At 30.2% G+C, this 18,902-nt stretch overlaps 1 protein-coding gene and 1 long non-coding RNA gene across 6 annotated transcripts; one reads left to right on the top strand and one right to left on the bottom strand.

Annotated features, from left to right (window-relative positions):
* Positions 1 to 2,794: 2,794 nt before the first annotated feature.
* On the bottom strand, positions 2,795 to 10,802 carry LOC129313533 (uncharacterized). Of its 5 annotated transcripts, XR_008593995.1 has the most exons (8): positions 10,563 to 10,792; positions 9,454 to 9,605; positions 6,568 to 6,703; positions 6,349 to 6,469; positions 5,584 to 5,719; positions 4,876 to 4,977; positions 4,107 to 4,156; positions 2,795 to 2,949 (listed from the first exon to the last, which is right to left on the bottom strand). It is a non-coding gene; the product is annotated as an uncharacterized LOC129313533 (long non-coding RNA). The 5 variants fall into 5 exon arrangements; XR_008593997.1 differs by having other exon boundaries at positions 2,795 to 4,156; positions 6,568 to 7,155; positions 10,563 to 10,802; XR_008593996.1 differs by having other exon boundaries at positions 2,795 to 4,156; positions 9,454 to 9,642; positions 10,563 to 10,794.
* LOC129313532 (8-hydroxygeraniol oxidoreductase-like) lies at positions 4,697 to 8,735 on the top strand. Its single transcript, XM_054956739.1, has 7 exons — positions 4,697 to 5,309; positions 5,524 to 5,666; positions 6,151 to 6,188; positions 6,315 to 6,717; positions 6,901 to 7,140; positions 7,527 to 7,685; positions 8,439 to 8,735. The coding sequence occupies exons 1-7, from the start codon at positions 5,276 to 5,278 to the stop codon at positions 8,556 to 8,558; spliced, it is 1,137 nt and encodes a 378-aa protein (XP_054812714.1). The 5' UTR covers positions 4,697 to 5,275; the 3' UTR covers positions 8,559 to 8,735.
* Positions 10,803 to 18,902: the final 8,100 nt, after the last annotated feature.

The raw sequence follows: 18,902 nt of genomic DNA, 5'->3' as shown, positions 1-18,902 counted from the left end.
GGGAATAGCTATCTTAAAAGCTCATTGAGAGAGTTTTGCTAACCTTGTAGTCTCTGCCCAACTCAACCTGTATTAGTCATGGACCAACGTGACTTCCAAATATAAAGTGCCTTGATGCATGTTTATGTGCTTGTTTTTCTTTTACCAAGATCAAGCTTGTTCAATGGGTAAATTGCAGGCTATAAGTGGAGCCAAGATGATGTGAGCAATCAAGATAATTGGTGTTGACACCAATAATGGTCATTCTCATAAACCCTCTTCCCAATTAGTGAAGGACCTCACTAATGGCGGAGTAGGTGTGGATTATTCATTTGAGTGCACAGGTGTTGCCCCTTTGCTAACTCAAGCATTTTCACTCAACTATAAATAAATCTTGTGTTATTGCATAACTTGTTTTTTTTTAAACACTGCATATGGATTATTTCAAAAAAAAAATTAAAGAACTTTTGAAACCTCTAAAGTTTTATTTCATGAAAAACTCATCATGTATTTTCCTTATGATAATATATGTTATAGCAAGGATTGTTAATGTAGATATGACTTTATATATTAACAATCTTGATAATTGTATTTTTTTTTTTAATTCAAATTTACAGAGGACATTCTTTTAAATCATAAAAGCATTTTTATCATTTTTTTTGGAAATAAATTCAATATATATTAACCAAAATAAAACATGTATTCTGTTTTGCGATCAAAGGATTTTTAAAAGAATTTATATTCCAATTCTATTTACAATATACACACAGGGGCAGGGCACTGGAAAGGCAATGGCAATTGGTGCATGAACAGAACAATTTGTTGAGGTCAACTTGGTTGGGCCTTCTTCTTGGTAGAACTTGAAGGGTTTCATTTTTGGAGGCTTAAAGCCCAAATCAAACCTCCCTATTTTGGCTACCAAATGCAAACACAAGGAGAATAATTTCTATACACAAATTTAAATTGCATTAGATGTGTAAGGGAAAATTGCAAATAAGTCTCAATTAAGGGTCCACAAATTAAAAAAATAAAAAAGGATACTCTCAAGTTTTGTTGGACTTGATTATAATAAAATTCAACTGTAGGACAATACAAATATCCTTAAATCCACTCTCTTTTACTAGAACTTTGGCCAGTGTTAACTAGTTGCTGGCAGTTGTTGATTAGTCAACCTTTAGTCAAAGAAAATGATTGTTTTTAAAAATTTTAACATCCATATTTACAAGTCAAACATTTGACATTTACTTATCAAATATTTGAAACTTATAAGTGAAACATACATTTATAAATGAATCTAAGAATCTTTTTAATATTTATAAGTGAAATTTTATGAATTTACCAATGAAACCTTATCGATCTACAAGTACTTCTCAAATTTACAAGTTGAAGTTCCAGCCGAAGAGGGTGAATCATCTTGCAATAAAAACTAATTACAACAAAGTGCCACGGGACTTGAAATATTTTTTTCTTATTTTTAAATAAGACCCTTGACTGAGACTTATTCATAATTTTTTTCCATATACAATTAGTAATATAAATCAGAATGCACACGTTTAATTTTGCACACATCCTGATCAATTATAAACTTAATTAACAATCTTAAGAAATTAAAGTTTAAGGGCTTATTTAGTTTCTGTTCTTATTTTGGCTTTCGCGCCAGGGCGCCTTTATTCGTAGTTGGCCATTGCTTGTTCGTGACTAACGCGCAACGGCTTTCTTGCCCCGTTTTCTTGCTCGTTGCTTATTGTGTACTAACACCTTTACTTGATAGGGTAAGATCGACTGGTATTGTTTTTAAAATATGTTTTATAATACAATTTTTATAATTGTTTTTCAAAATAAAATAAAATAAAAATCTGTTTGGTGTATTAATTTAAAAACAGTTTTTGAATTAAAAAATAGATTGATAGTGATAGTTATAAATAATTAATGGTGATAATTTATGAGAAAAATTAATTAAGTTAACTATAATTTTTAATGATTAAATGTAATATATTTTGAAAACAAGAAAGATAAAATAAAAACAGGTTGAAATTGTTTCTATTTTCTTGTTTTAAAAAGAAAAAAATAAAAGAAATTTTGAGAATAATAAAATGACAAACACTTACTCCAATAAGTTTTTAAATTTTTTTATTTTTGAAAATAAAAAAACAGTTTTTAAAGATTCAAAACAAACAGACACTAAGGGCCTGTTTGTTTTCTAATTTTAAAAATTATTTTTTGTTTTTAAAAATAAGAAAATAAAGAAATTTATTAGGATAAGTGTTTTTCATTTAATTATTTTTTAAAAAAAATTATTTTTTTTTTAAAAATAAAAAATAGAAACAACTTTAAGTTGTTTTCATTTTTTTTATTTTTTAAATACACTATATTTAATTATTAAAAATTATAGTTATTTTAATCAGTTTTTATTACTAATCACCACCATTAACTCCTTATAACTATTACTATCAATCTGTTTTTAAATTTTTAAATTATTTTATAATTAATATAACCAAATAAATTTTTATTTTGTTTTGTTTTAAAAGTAATTTTAAAAGTTATATCACAAAGCAGTTTTTAAAAATAAAAAATGAGAACAAAAACCAAACAGATCCTAATTACTTCAGTCACGCTCTAGTTTATTTTTGTTAAGAGATATTATATCGTCGGGAAAACAAAAATTATAAGAGGAACACCATATACTTGCATTTGAAAGCATTTATTATTTACATTATCTAGATTTGATTTGAGAGGTTGATATCATTGCTTGGTTGATTTGATGGGTAGGAGATTAATATTATTTTGTATCCAACTTTCCTTAAAATAAAGCATGTTAAAAATTAATTATAAATATTAAAAATATAATAGGTACAACTTAAATTTGGAGGGTCTAAATAAAGTTTGCTAATAATACACATCTTAGGTACAAATACGAAATCTTGATTCGAGGTCCACGTGCATATTCAATCTAGATCATTGCCAGAAACTCTTCAAAAATGCGCAACAAAAAAAAAAATCTTATTGTAAATAAATGACCTGATTAGAAATAATTATAGAGTATAATAATTAATTGTTTTCCTCCTGTTTACAGGATTTCCCTCTTGATGGACTTGAAAACCATGAGTCCCTTTAACAGAGGTAGGCAAAGCATTTGAGCTATTGAAACGACCAGATTGTATCAAAGTTATCATCAAGATATGATGTTCATTTTCATTTGACTCTCAGAAATTAAAGAAACACATCTCATTATTATTTTTATTTCTTGCTTTGTTCTTTAAAATTTCTGTGATTATACATCGAGTATCGTTTTTGCCTCTCAATTGCTCGCTCAAAAGCATATGATTTTCTTAACTTATGTGATGCAATTTTTTCCTTCAACATTCAAAAATGATACATTAAATATTTTGCCGTTAAAAAGTTAACTTTAATTAGTTGATTCCAAAATTGTAAAAAAAAAAATCTCACTTTATAAAATAAGACCCAAAAAATTACACACAAATATCTTATAAAAAATTAATATAAATTAAATCCCTTAAATTATATATAAATACCTGGACATGTACACTTGTTATTTGTTATCCAAGTACAAGACCAAAGGACAATTTTGATCAACTAGTTTAACTAGCTATTAGGTAATTAATGGATCACAATTATTGGTATAACAACACTAGTAAATTATTAAAAAATATTATATTTGTTTTAATAATATCATATTAAAATATTGACAATTTAATATATTTAAATTATTATTATTACTACTATTATTTACAAATCTTCACACACAATTTATAAATTAACTTTTGATATTCACACACATTATCTAAAAATTTATAACTTAACTAGTGTATATGATATTTACAAAATAAACATGCTTTTTATACTAGTTGAAAATTTTTTAAGGACAACTTATTAATTTTGGAAGAAAACTTATAAATTATCACACAATATTAATGACTTAATCAATATTAATTTTTTTATAGGACATTTATTTGTAATTTTATATATTTTTTCTGTAATTTCTGAAACCTTTTTCTATAATTTTCTAGATTAACTAATTGTCGTGTGTGTTGGCGTGAGCCTTTTCTATCAATAACAAGTGATAACATGCAGATGTAAAACGATTTACAGTAATAGATTTTCATTACCTTCAGAACTGCAAAAGGAGAGAATGCAGCAAAACTAGTATTAGTTATCCCTACAATGTTGAGAGTGATCTCAATTATTGACCAACATAATATGTGACTAACAAGAATTAAAACCTAACGAAAATTTTAGATCAACCAAACATACATTCCTATGCATTGTAAATAATTTTGACTAGTGATCTCAAATTATTCACCAAAATATTGCATGACTAACAAGAAACATAATTGTTAAAACCTAATAAAAATTTAGATCAACCACACATATTTTCTTATGCTCGTATACAAAATCTAAAAATTGAGTTTCACTATTTACCTCTAATAAATGATGCAACTTGTTATACTTTTTATTAAATGTTGAAATCAGCATTGACTGTGAGTAGGACAATATGGGACTTAACAATATTTTTGTGGTAGAGGGGATGTGCTCACATGTTTCACATTTAGCGATACCATGTTTCACCTAACAATTAAATAATGATAGTTGTTTATCATCAGCATCATTTCTTACTGGTCATCAATATATGGCTCTCAAGTCTTCTGCGTGTGTATTGTACAAAGCTTTCCACCATTCTTCCAACATTTCTCACGTTGTACCTAACCCCTTTGGTTCTCTATTTTCTTAAGTTCAATACTTGAGTTTTTAGTGTCCTAATCATTTATATCTCATCAAATTTCATTTCTTCCAGGTTACTGATTTCCAAATTTATCTCCTATTACATTTCTATACGTGCATTTGGGGAAATTATGGTGAGAGACCCCAAGAACTCACTTGTCTCGAAGTCGAGTTCAATTTCAATTCGAGATTCTCGCATCTCTAACAAATTGAGGGAGTCAGCTACAAACTTGCTTTCAAACGCGAAAGTAGAGCCATCTAAAATTTTGTCAGCCATTCAGATCAACCACTATTAGTTACACACAAGACAAGCGGCATATCCTCAAATATCATACAATGCACATGGCCTACAATCCAGTTATGAATATATTGATATTGATATTCTCCATGAAAAATGCTTGTATTAAATCTACCAACAATGTCCCACAAAGTTTGAATATCCAACCACTTTAAATTCACAAGTGAAAATTATTTATTTATGAGACATATCCTAGCCAATTCCACAACCCAAAACCTTTCTTCTTTTGAATCCGAAAGGTAAAGCAAGTTGAGCATAATGTCAAACAGCTCACAAGTCATAACATGCAAAGGTAACATATTATGACACTGGCCTGCAGTTTTCAATTTCTTCCTCATGTTTATTTTACGTGAATTTGATTTATAATGTTTTGTAAAATTTATCAATACTATACTTAAATGTTAAGGTCATAAAATTCATACATGAATTTGTCAGAGTGAGTCGATTAATTTCTGCGGTTGATGCATTGATTATATTTTGGGTTTGACTTGTGAAATTGTACATAGGTGCAATATGCTGGGGATTAGGGGAAGACGTGAAGGTGGAAAAGATACAAGTAGATCCACCTAAAGCTTCTGAAGCTCGAGTTAAGGTTCTTTGTGCTAGTGTTTGCCACACAGACATCTTGAGAGCTCGAGGTTTTCCTTGTGTGAGACTCTTTAATTCTCATCCACTTGAATTGAACCTCACAACACTCGCACACTGTATAAACAAAAAGGAATTATGTTTTGACAAGTGTCTAACATTCATATGCATAAATTTCGTTTGAATTGTATGGAGACTACAGAAATCTTCCCTTTATTTTTAGGATATACACACAGTTCCCCTGAAAATAGAAATGATATGTATGATTTCAATAAAAAGGAAACATTCAAGTCTATGTAATTCATTCTTTACTTACAGAGGAATTTGTGTAAACTTGAAAATTCATTCCTGAGGTAACGAAAACTTGAACACCCAAATCCATTTTGTCTTTTATTTATTCTATGGGCACGTTGATTTATTTTCATTGGTTTAATGCCACTAAGAGCATATTATACTCAATAAATTAAAAAGAATCCAAGACAAGTTGCACTTTTCATAGGTGATAAATATTGCAGCTCCGTTATGTACTAATCCAAGTTGATGTGCAGCCTTCTTTTCCTCTAGCACTTGGGCACGAAGGAGTAGGGTAAGCTTCACAATCCATCACATTTATTCAAACACATATAATCAATTTATCAATCAATCACTTATCACTTATTCTATTGTATTAATCAACGAGCACCTTGCATCATTGTCATGAATGTAAATGCAGTGTTGTGGAGAGCATAGGGGAGAAAGTGACGAACCTGAAAGTAGGAGATTTAGTGATTCCAACATACATTGGAGAGTGTCAAGAATGTGAGACCTGTATCTCAGAGGAATCAAACATGTGCATGAGATATCCTTTCACAGTGAGTGGGCTAATGCCTGATGACACATCAAGGATTTCCATTAGAGGGCAGAAGGTGTACCATACGAGTAGCTGCTCAACATGGTGTGAGTACATGGTTAGTGATGCAAACTACCTTGTGAAAGTTGATCCAAGTATTGATTTGGCTCATGCTACCTTCATCTCTTGTGGATTTTCTACTGGTTTTGGGGCTGCTTGGAAGACAGCCCAAATTCAAAGTGGATCAACCATGGCCGTTTTTGGCCTGGGAGCTGTTGGATTAGGGGTAAGTGCTTTTACCAAAACGACAATAACAAGTCTTATCTCACTAAGTGAGGTAAGCTATACTTCTACCAAAACAAAAAAATAAAAAATAAACAAAAAGGCACTTCTTTTCTAGTTTTCATAAGTATAGTTTATCATGACAAAGCTTGTTGTTTAATGGGTAATTAAATTACTTGTGATGCAGGCTATATGTGGTGCCAAGATGATGGGAGCGACTAAGATAATTGGGATTGACATAAATGAGAAGAAGAAAGAAAAAGGAGAAGCTTTTGGGATAACAGACTTCATAAATCCTAATGATCATTCTGATAAGCCTTCTTCTCAATTGGTGAAGGACCTCACTTGTGGACTTGGTGTGGATTATGCCATTGAGTGCATTGGTTTTGCCCCAATGGTTACTCAAGCCCTAGAATCCACCAAAGTGGTAAACATACAGTACCTAATAGTCAATCATCATAATCATCTATATCAATCAACATATATATATATATATATATATAATTTACAAAAAAAAAATCATATTGACAAATTGTACATGGTGCAGCTCGCTGGTGCAATGTATGAGTTTAATATCTAATTTGTTTATGTTTTGATATGGTTATCTAGTTAGGTTAGATTTGAGCACCGTCAAGTGTAATCATAGGTATAATTTTTGTAAAAGACATTTTCAACATTCATGGATTCAAACTATTAGATATAACAAATTTAGTGCCATTAATTTTTAATAAAAACTTCAGATATGTCTTGCAAACTCACGATTACTCCTATTTGTCTAATTTCAAATTGCATTAATAATTCTTTCTCTACCAGGGGAGAGGACAAGCAATAGCAATTGGTGCAGGAATAGAAGAATGTGTGCAAGTCAACTGGTTGGGTCTTCTTCTTGGAAGAACTTTAAAGGGTTCCATTTTTGGAGGCTTAAAACCAAAATCTCACCTTCCTATTTTAGCTACCAAATGCCAAAATAAGGTGAAATTCTCTACACACAAATCTAAGCTTCCTTGTTTCAAAAAAAAAAAAGATTCTGAATTTCCTATATTGTTAGTAATGTTAATCATGATGCATATCTATTATTTTGTGCAACACCTCAATTATATATCTAATCATGAATTGAGTTAAATTTCTATCTTTTTTTCCGGAGAATCTAAGTTTAATAATCATTTTTCAGTTAAACTTGCGTTTTAAAACGATTAGTATATCCTTCCGAGAAATGTTCAGATGACATGTATTACTTGCACAGAATGGCTTCATTTAAGATAAGTCATTCATGTAAGGTCCATACATTCGGATTTGATTTTACATATTAATAGTGTACTCCTGATATGCTTTTTATTTTTATGTGAATTGCCTGGATTTAATTTTAGGCAGTTCAAATATTATTATATTTTTTGTATTTTTAAATTAAATATTCCTTTTCCTTCTTTTTTCAATTTAAACATATTACTCCCTTCATTTATATTTATGACTAATCTTTAACTAATTTACGCAAACTAAGAAAATGGTTTAAGTTAATTGATATTTATAACATTAAAAGTCCTTTGAAAAAGACTTCTGTAAAATTTAATAAAGAAACCCTCAAATATGTACCATCCCAATCGAATCTAAACGATCTTAGTAGTATATATAGACACTAAGTGAAAATCAATGACCTGTACAGAACATTTGCTTTTGTAGAAAGAGAAATATTTGTTTAACAATGGACTACTTTTATCTCATTCACAGGATTTCCCTATCGATGAACTTGGGACCCATGAAGTCCCATTAACAGAGATAAGCAAAGCCTTTGAGCTCTTGAAACAGCCAGATTGTGTCAAAGTTCTCATCAAAATGTGTGACGTTTAACTCCATATGGTTCTCAGAACTCACAAGACAATAAAGGGGTCTCATTTCCTACATCTAAAACAATGTGTCCTAAGATTGTTTCCGTCTTGATAAATGTTTCTATTGTCACGCACAGAGTATGCGTTCCCCTTTGTCTTCGACTTTTCATGTTTATGATTTGCTTCAATCTCTTTGATACAAATATTAATGACAGTGAAATAACCTATTTCATAAATGAAAATATCTATATATAAATAACATTAAAATTATAGCAACTTACACTGTTCATCGGTTATGAACAATCTAGCTTATTTTTAGATTCTGTGAAGCATATGGGACCCATATACTTTAAAAAGCGAATAAAAATCAAGCAAATTAGTAGGAAGTTGTATTATTCAATGAACAATGCACCTGTTTATATGAACTATGTGCCCTTAATAGTTTTCATAAGAAGTATAAGGGGAACATATGTAGTTCAAGTATATGGATCTCTTTTAGAAGAAACATGAAGAAAAGGCATCTGATAGAGAATATATAACAAGTCGTAAGTCAAGTAAATTCAATGCATATTCGTTTAGAAATTTAAATCATGCATAGAGGTTTAGAAGAAAAACAGATATCCCCCTGTTTCTACAGATTAAGATCAATTAAGAGCAAAATATTTCATAATGCGTTGCCAAATACTATGCATGAGATAAATTGCAAGACACACCGACATGTTTGAGATCAATAGTTTTCAATGCAAGGAAAATTGAGCATCTCGTCACAGGCCAAAAATTTTTTACCTCCAGCATGCAGAGTATGCAACAAAATGGAATCGCGAATGGTGATATTAATAATTGCATAAAACTAAACCTATCAAAACATATCACCATATAATGAATTGAGATGAGATTTAAGTCAAGGCAGAAAATACCAGTAACGAAAAAGGTGAGTTAGCTTTTATTGTGATAGCTTGCTCAAACAAGTTGTAGACGACAATTAGACAAGAAGCTTGAATATTCATGAAGAGATCATCGGTCGTACGATCATTTTAGGATTCTCTGGTAGGTCATACACAAAATACGCCTGCAAAATTTAAATTGAAATCTTTCAAGGTGTTGACCTGCAACATGTTAAGCAATCATGAGAGTTTATCCAGAATGTTAATTTCTCCTTTTGGGAAAGGCACCTCAAACTCAGAGAGATAAGCTTCCCAAGTAGGAGTCCTTTTTTTTTTTTCTTTTTAATCAAATCCTAAGTAGGAGTCTAAATAAATGTGTTATACTAAATCTTTACATTCACACTGTGCAATAGTAGCTTATAATTCTAACTAATTTTAGTCCATGACTCATAAATACCTTTTTCGTCGGTTGATATCAACAGTGGATGCTGGCTTTGACTTCGCATAAACATTTTCTGATTTGTTGTTTTTTATTTCGCTAATTGGTATTTAAATAAGCCGATTTTCACAAATATGCTTGTTATTTACATCAAATGAAGCGAAATTTGTGGACAATATTCGGAGATTCTTGCAGCAGCAGCGAATCTCAAAATTATATCACTACATATATCACGTGCTCTTGCAAAAAATTCAATTCCCTAAGACTGCTAACAGCATAATCAACAGAATTGCTCCTTCAATTGGTACTTCAAGACCTAAATAACAATTATGACCTATTCCCTGTGCATAGACCTTAATTTCTTAATCCCTTTCATACGCAACTTGATTGGGTCTAAAATTTGAAAGTTGCTCTGCGTCCTGCAATGTCCCTTTTCGATGAACAAGATGGTCTTAATAAGGACATCCATACCAAGAAATCGGCTTCATCAACGTTAATGATAGCTACTATTCCAGGTACAAAACAAATAAACTCAGGGCTAGAGCTGGGAATTTCACCGTATAATCTACAATTGTAAACAGAGAATCTTACGATGGCAAGGAAATGAAGAAACCCCTACCAACACCACCACCACCACGACGTGAAATAGATAATAACATCAATCGATGGATGAGGAAGAGGGATGCGAAAAATTGCAAATTACCTTCAGCTTGATGTCTTTGGACAAATGATTCAGGTTGCACTAGGCAGACGCCATGTTCCCCCTCCATCACTAGCTTCTCCAGAAGACAATTTTTGAGATGGAAGCTGACTCGAGTCTCGACCTACATCAAAACGAGCCGTTTGAAAGGTGGGTAAGGCAAAGCCGATGTGATTTTTTGTGTTCTGCCCTTGCAGTACAATAGCAACATGCATCACTGCTCAATTAGATTCTGGTACGTGAGATTCAACTTCCAAAAAAAAAAAAAACAGAGGGCTCCTTTGTTGCAATTTTTTTTCATTTATAAGGTTCAAATATTTAATTTTAATTTTGATAATGAAGAAAATTAAATTGAGAGGATTACATTAAGTATCCTATGACACAATTAACTTAGATTTTATAAGATTTAATTGCACTGCAAGGAATTAAAAGGTTATATTAATGGTTGTCTCTATCTTTATCATTTCTTTTCTTTAAAGGGCGATTGTGGGCTATGTTTGTGGTGGCAAATTTGAAATGTTCAAAAAGGGAATATGTAATGCCAAGCGGTGTGGTTTGGTGCATGGTCGTTGATGAGATCTCCTTTCCATTCTTCTTTGTTTGCTTGGTTCGTACCCAATTTTGCTTTTATGGGTTCTCTCATGGTGGCCTTTCAATAATCAATTATGGTTTATCTTTTATCGATAAAAAGTGTGGGACCTTTGAGGTGGTTTCTTTAAACCCTATCCCTTACAATGGTGTTGACATCAGTGACGGCATTTTTCTTTCTACAAATTACGGTAAGTAGATAGTGTAGATATTTTGCTAGCAAACTTGGCAAAGACTTGTCTCCTTGATCTTGTCGTTAAGGTTTGGTTTGTGTTTTTTTTTTTTTGGTCTGTATTTTGTTGTAGGTTTTTTTGTTGTTCAACCTTTCTTTCATGTCTGTTTTCTTTATCTTCATTTTAATGAAAGTATCATCTTTTCCGGTTAAAAGAATAGTGTTAAAGGAGATATGTACATAATTTTTCTAATTAAATTACTCTCAGTTGAGTAATCACTAATGATGATGTTTTTTTACAATGAGAGAAATACAACAAATATTACTACTTATTGTGGCAAAAAATAGTACATACAAGTCCTCTGCATTGCTACATGAAGCGTTAAGACCTCTTGAAATCCATACAAAGCTATAGCTTAACGATTTGTCAAGATGGCTTATAAAATCCACTAGCTCCATACAACCCCACTTTGGGTAAGTATTATATTACCTCTCAACAATTGAACCAGGGGAAGACAATCAGATTCAAGTTTGACTTTCTTAAAACCTTCAACTATGCACCACTTGAACCCTAGACATGTAGTCTCTATTTTGCTCACCATCAATTTTAGAGTTAACATCCAAAAACCCATCTACATGAAAGTTAAGTAAAGGACATTAGAAGGTCACTCTTCTTTTGGTCTAAAAAAATGGATTAGATACAATCCAAATTAATAAATAAAAAACAAAAAAGGATCAAAATAGATATTTTTCTAATTTGATTCTATGTTAATTCAAAGAAAAAGAGTTTTCCCTTTTTGAATTGAATGAAATTACACAACAAAGTTCTTGTTCTTATAATAAAAGAAATTTATTAGATTAGTTTACCCAACTTAAGAGTTATTCAATAAATCTGTTGATTTGAAATTACAAGAAATATATCAAAGATATGGTGCTAGGCTAGCCAAAAATCAAAATTTATTAGAAACTTAGTCTAAAATTCATAAAAAATTAGCCTTTTATGATTACATTAGCAATAATCTGGCAAAAAGAGGGATTGTTTACAATGGGCTTAATGGACAACAGGGATGGAATAGCCGTTGGGTGATTAGGACACCCTATCTTTAGAGATAAAGAGAGGTGTGAATTTTTTATATAAAGTATGCCTACTTTCTTGCTTGAAATTGTAACATTCTTGATTTTAAACCGAATTAATTAAACTTGAATTAGATTAACTAAGTAAATTAGTGAGGTGTGTGGCAAGAAAGGCTTAACATGCATGTTTAGTTTCAATTTCAACCCTATACGTGGGTCAAAAGGAGAATCAGGTCACCCAGGAATGTAAAGAGGAAGAAATTCTAAAAATGGAAGGTTTTGTATCACACGCCATGGCTTGTGCCGCTGCGGTGCTTATGTGCACTGCTGCGGTGCTTGTGCACAACACGCTAAGGAGATGCTCTCTGTGCCATGCGCTGCGGCGCATTGTGTTTTCATCACAGTGCATGGTCACTTTCCTACTGTCATAAGTTCATAAAATGAAGCAGAAAAAAGAGGCAGAATAAAGAAATACGAGAGAGCAGCGGGGGAGCAGTGCTAAGGCTTGAAGAACTCAACTTTTAGGAGTATTTTAGAGCTTATAAATATTAAGGGTAAGCTTTTTTACTTAAATTCTTCTTTCCATTTTCTTAATGGCAGAAGTTATGGTTTAGTTAATAATGGTGATTTTTAGTCCATATAGGCTATGGGTTTGAACCCATTGACTTAAATAGAGTTAATAGAACTAGATTGAACTAATGAAACTTAATATTTATGGAATTATGATGATTGGTGGTTGAGGACCATTAAATGTCCAAAAATTCCTCATTAATGTGTTAGTTACAACAATGTGTTTCCATTAATGACTATTAGAGAGCTCAATGATGTTAATGAAAATTAAAGGAAGCTAAGAAACCCTATAAGTACTTTTATATGAGTCAAGAATGAATTTTGAGCATTAAGAAGTGTTAAATTATTAGTAAAAATTAGCTCAAATGTGAATATTGATGAATTGCATTGTAAATACTTATGGAGTGACTACTTTTGACACCATTCTAGTTTCTTAGAAGCTTTGGGAGTTGATAATTGAGGGGTGAAACCTTTGACCTCTCAAAAGTTTAAGGTAATTGAGAAAATTTCATCTTGTATTTTTGTGTGTTAATTAATTTATCAATCAATATTTGATAATTGACTTGTGTGAGATTTGATTAAAATGCAAATGTGACTTATTTTGTTTGAACAGCCCACTATTAAAGTGGTGATTTAGTATAGTTTAATGATTTTGAAATTTTAGAGTTCAATGATTGTCAATGAGTGAGGTACGATAATTATGAAAACATAGAGTGTAATGACTTGTTTAATTAAGAGTTTCATGATGTGAATTATAGGTTAAATGATTAAATTGGAGTTCAATGATTTGTTTTATTTGGAGTCCAATGTTGTGAATGGTGATAGGGGTACAATGCTTGTGAATTGAAGAAGTTCAATGATTTATATATTGTGGAGTTCAATAAAAAGTAAAGTTGAGGAGTTTAATGATTGAATTGTATTTGTTGATGTGATATTTATGTATGATGATGCGTTTGTGCATGCTTGACATTAAGTAATTGCATACCTCAAAATTTCGTATAATATATGCATTGCATGATCATGAAAGGCGAGAGTTCGCTTAGGAAGAAGAGTAGAGAATAAAGTTCATGTGGTAAAGCTCCTATTCGAGTTGATGGCTTGCCTAGATTGATTATATTTATACTATCTCACTTGTTCAACGAGAAATTGTCCTAATAATTCAACGAGAAACTCAAACCAAGCTAACTATTCATTAGTTTAGCAAGGAAGCTAGTTTAGGAAGTATGACCCCTCAGAGTGTGAGAAAATAGGGAAAACCATATTTCACAAGTGAGATCCCCTCATAAGTGTTTAGGCTAGGAAAGTCCCAGATTATAGACTATCTCATTATGTTATAGCCCACAGTTTTATGTCAGAGAAATAAGGAGGATATAAGGGAGGTGTGATCACGCATATAATGAGTAAGGGCACATGGTCATCTGTATTGTAACCCTAATAATCAATATTATGAATTGAGTCTTAATCCATTTTGAGTATATGTCATTGGATTGTGTGACAAACTCTCTTTTATATGAAAACTGTTAAAAAGTATTATTTCATGAGTATTGTGCTATTATGCCTGGAAATGTGAATTTTTGCTCTTGAATGTTTTAGATGGTTTAGAAATTGATTATACTTACCACTTGCATTTAAAATTAATTGACATGTATTAGTATAGGTTAGTTAAACATTAACTACTAAATGGTTACACTTACCCTATTACCTTCAATATTACAGGAAATAGCTTAAGAGGATTGGATAGAGGAAAGCAACTAGAGGCTTAGGACTACGATTATATTTAATAGGCCTCTTTATTTTTGAGTCATTATGTGTATGTGACAATTAAAATTGCTAACCATGAATAGTTCATTTTGATTCTTACTTGCATTACGTGTTTTTTGAATTGTAAGTATATTTTGGGCCTTACAGAGTCAATTTATGAAATGTGATATTTATAATAAGGCCACAAAACTAATGCAAGTAAAAGTTAAGCATATTATGTGTTGATTTTGAATTATTTGATGAAAAAAAATGCTTAAACTTTCCCTTTGAGATTAAGAGATTGAGTAGCAAAATTGTGAATTATAAGTGTTTGACATGGTGTGGTGTATTGCACGAGTTAGTTTTAGTGTATTATTTATGGTCTAAGTGGTGTCAGTGGCTTTTGGCTTTTGATGAATGATTTGGACATTTAGTTTTGTAGAAAAAGTTTAAAAAAGTACAAGTTTTGAAAAAAGTGTCTAAATTTTGATTGCGTAATGATTTGATTATAAGACTAAAGCTATTAGTTAGAGCTTGGAAAGAGCTTTCCTTAGACACCTAGTTCGCATCAATTAGATGTAAGACGGAAGAATGAGGCACATCAAAAGTTGTCCTAAAAGCTATGAAATGGATAGCAGAGTTTGTTGTCATGATACGTGTAATGTGTCGTGGCGTATGGCACAGAGGCGAACATACCACGTTGCATGCCCTAATTTTTGCAAAATTACTTTCTTTTTTTATTCTTTTATGGATGCACCAATATTTGAAATGATCCCATGCTTTCGTATAATTTGTGAACTTTGATTTGTTTCTTGCAAAAATCATTGGGAATGGTTTTAATTTTGAAAATTTGAGACATTAATTTTTTCACCTATTTGCAACTTAGTATTATGTTAATTATCTTAATCTCATCTATTTATTAATTAAGATTTGGAGTTAATCAAGATTAGAGAAGGAGGATGTTAAAAAAATCATAATAAATGATTTTCAATCAATCCTCAAGATCGAAAGAGTCAATTCAAATGCAATATACAATATTTCTTTCTAAAATTTGTCATGCACACAAAAATCAATAAACACCACAAGTGTATAAGTCATAATTGTGGCTAATGATAAATCAAAGTTGATCCCATAAATAATTAAGTAAGATGGCAAGTAGGCATTAAATTCTCAATTTCATTCACGTTAAGTAAGCAACTTATAGCGGTAAATGATTCAATTAAAAAATAAAAATGTAAAGTAAGTAATTAAGATTTTAAAATACTCTAAAGTTAAGAAAACAATAAGGAAAACACCATAAAGTTCTAACCCCTCATTTGCTCCATTGTACTTAACTTACTAATTATATTGATCTTAATTTCAATTTTAAGGGCTGAACACTACAATTAATCTTAAATATCTTCCAATTACTCGAAATTCAACCTAATTCTAACCTAACAATTTCTTGTCAAATTAGATTAAAAGCATTAAATTCAAATTTCTTCTGACCACTTAGATCCTTTAGGTATATTTCTGTTCTAAAGACAAATTAACTATAGTTAATCTTAAGCATTCAATTTCAATAGTTCAAATAGAAATTTCTTTCCCAAGTTCATTATATTCCTCCAGATTATCTCCTAATGGTGGCCAATCATCACGCAACAAAGAGATAAACTAGAATTAAAACATCAAACATTAATTAATCACAAAATAATCAATAAATCAAGATACAACCAAAGTAAATGTGTTCATAGGACTCTAGATTATCAAGGTTCAACCGCACATAGCTAAATATAGTTCCAAAACAGCAAAATAATGGGTCAAAATTATATACATAGGAGAAAGAAAGAGGAAGGTAAAGGAAAACTCAATAAAAATATAGATGGTGATGAGTTATCTTATTTCTAAGCTCCAAAATTTTTTCAAGTTCCCAAAAATGGCCCATGGTCCTTTAGAGAATGTCAAAAACAAAGCTTGCCTCAAAAACTCTAATTTCCCTCTTTTATCAAACAAAAAAAATTAAAACTATACATTTTGGTGCAAAATCAGCTATAGCAGGCTCTGTTTTTTATTCAAAATTTGCCTTATAATATTGACCTACTATAGCGGCTGCTGTAGCAGCTGATCATTAAAGTCTAATTTCTTCATTAAAATTATCATATTTTTTCTCCTCCTCTTCTTCCAAGCTTTTGTAGAGTTTTTTAAAATTAAAATGATTCAAATTAACAATCAAAATTGCTCTGAAAGAAATCAAAATATAATATTTATAAGACAAGTTAACTAACACCAAAATAAATACTAAACAAAAGATAATTAACCAAAAATACTAGATGACTCCCCAATTAACTAATAAAACTCTTCAAAATATATGAAAATATATAGTCATTAATTTTATATTTAGGAAAGAAATATTACATTTCAAAAACAAAAACATTAAAGAATTTTAATTAAAAAAGCCAATTTAAAAAAAATGAGGTTAATTTTCTATTAAACAGTTCAAAACATTAACAAATAGAAATTTTTACTTATATAAAAAATTAAATAGAGTTGACTATGATAGTATAATGTATTCCCGCTCCTTCTTCTTAAACCTGAGAAGAAAAGGTCAAAAAATAACAATTCATTTTTAATAAATTTCTAGTTAATTAAATCAAACCTAATTTTTTGTTAAAAAATGTTGCGAAGACAGGATCATATTAAGCCTTGTGAGCTGCCAAGCTACTCCCCCTATAATAAAGAGAAGACTTGAGAACTATGGAAAAAAATGGAACTTTTGTTTGACGTAGTTCTAACTAATGCAAATGATAAAACAACTATACATAGAAAAAATGTATTGGAGTAAAAGAAAACAGTAAAAAAAGTTCCTCAATGTCATGCAAATTAATTGACAAGGCACAACGTCTGGAAAGAGCTGATGAAATAGTAGGTTATGAGATTCGTTTAAAAAAAGTCAAACGTGGATTCAATTTTAGTGATTTTAGTTAAATATAGTTAATATATATCTATATATAGACAATTATATAATATTTATATAGTAAAGTTAATATGATAGTGTAGTTAATATGAATCTAAAATTAAAAAATGAATAGAATTTCAAATTTGAATATATTTATTTAAAATATATTGATATTGAATATTATTTGAATTTTATTGATATTAATATATAAATAAAATACATAAAAATAATATAAAATAAAAAAGAATATATAATATAAATAAATAATATAGAGTAGATAGAATAGAAATAACTTGAATTCTCTTCTAAATTAATTTGAGATTAATAGAATGATTATTTATAGCCATTACACTAGGTCTAACGATTCTAAATTAATAAATAGAAATGGATACCAGAGTCCAACACTCCATTGCTTTACTTAGCAGCACGATGCTTGTATTGTTCTCCCACAATCCTATTAGGCTGCTCCTATGTCATTTGCCGCTATTGCATAAATCAATTTTGCTTTTTTTTCCTCTAGCTACTAAGATGTTTCAATTCACCATGTTGTCTCCTACTTGTCCATGAATTAGCAGCAATTCAAAAGGTTTACTTATTCAAGAATCTTTGAATCTATGCTTAATTTCAAAGTCTATAAAAGCATTATCTGCATCAATGATTCTCCTATCTGCACTTTGCATGTTCAATCCAGCTCTAACCCATTTGTTGGCAACTCTGAAAGAGTCCATGTTCAAGAGCCCATGGTGCTTCCCTTCAAACCAAAACCATATTTTACACCATGTTCAATGCTAAGAGATATATGGGAAGGTAATTGAGGGAAATTGAAATTATAATTAGTTTAATTTTTGAAAATTATTATTTTGTTTACATTAATAAAAAAATTCAATGGATTGTATGCTTATTTTTTACAATTAATGTAAATTAAAATTTAATTTTATCATAAGTTTCACGCATGCGCTATTTAAAAAAAATCACATTATTTCAATTATAAATTTTATATTTTTCAAAAATTTTATTAGAATATTTTGATAATGAATAGATGTCTTTTTGAAGAATATGTATTTATAAATTATCACTTTATAAAAATTATTATTATCTTCATTTAAGTTTTGAAAGTGCAACCCATTATCAAAAATCTTGAAGAAAATTTGTCATCAATTCAATTTGCATCTGGATATTGAAATGGGGGCAAATTAAACTTAAAAGAAAAGATCTACATCTTAAAATATTGTATACACTTTTTCTTTTCATCTCTACTTCTTTT

The sequence above is a fragment of the Prosopis cineraria genome, unplaced genomic scaffold (genome assembly GCF_029017545.1).
Source record: "Prosopis cineraria cultivar Desert tree isolate PC_DT_omini unplaced genomic scaffold, ASM2901754v1 PC6, whole genome shotgun sequence".
Lineage (NCBI taxonomy): Eukaryota > Viridiplantae > Streptophyta > Magnoliopsida > Fabales > Fabaceae > Prosopis > Prosopis cineraria.
The sequence above is the reverse complement of the archived record's forward strand: the minus strand, read 5'-3'. Positions and strand labels throughout refer to the sequence as shown.

Excerpts from the sequence above, each read along its gene's own strand:
- LOC129313532 (XM_054956739.1), top strand. The coding sequence starts at position 5,276 with ATGTCAAACAGCTCACAAGTCATAACATGCAAAG. Across the intron at positions 5,310-5,523 it reads ACAAGTCATAACATGCAAAG|GTGCAATATGCTGGGGATTA; the intron begins GTAACATATTAT and ends AATTGTACATAG. Across the intron at positions 7,686-8,438 it reads CTACCAAATGCCAAAATAAG|GATTTCCCTATCGATGAACT; the intron begins GTGAAATTCTCT and ends TCTCATTCACAG.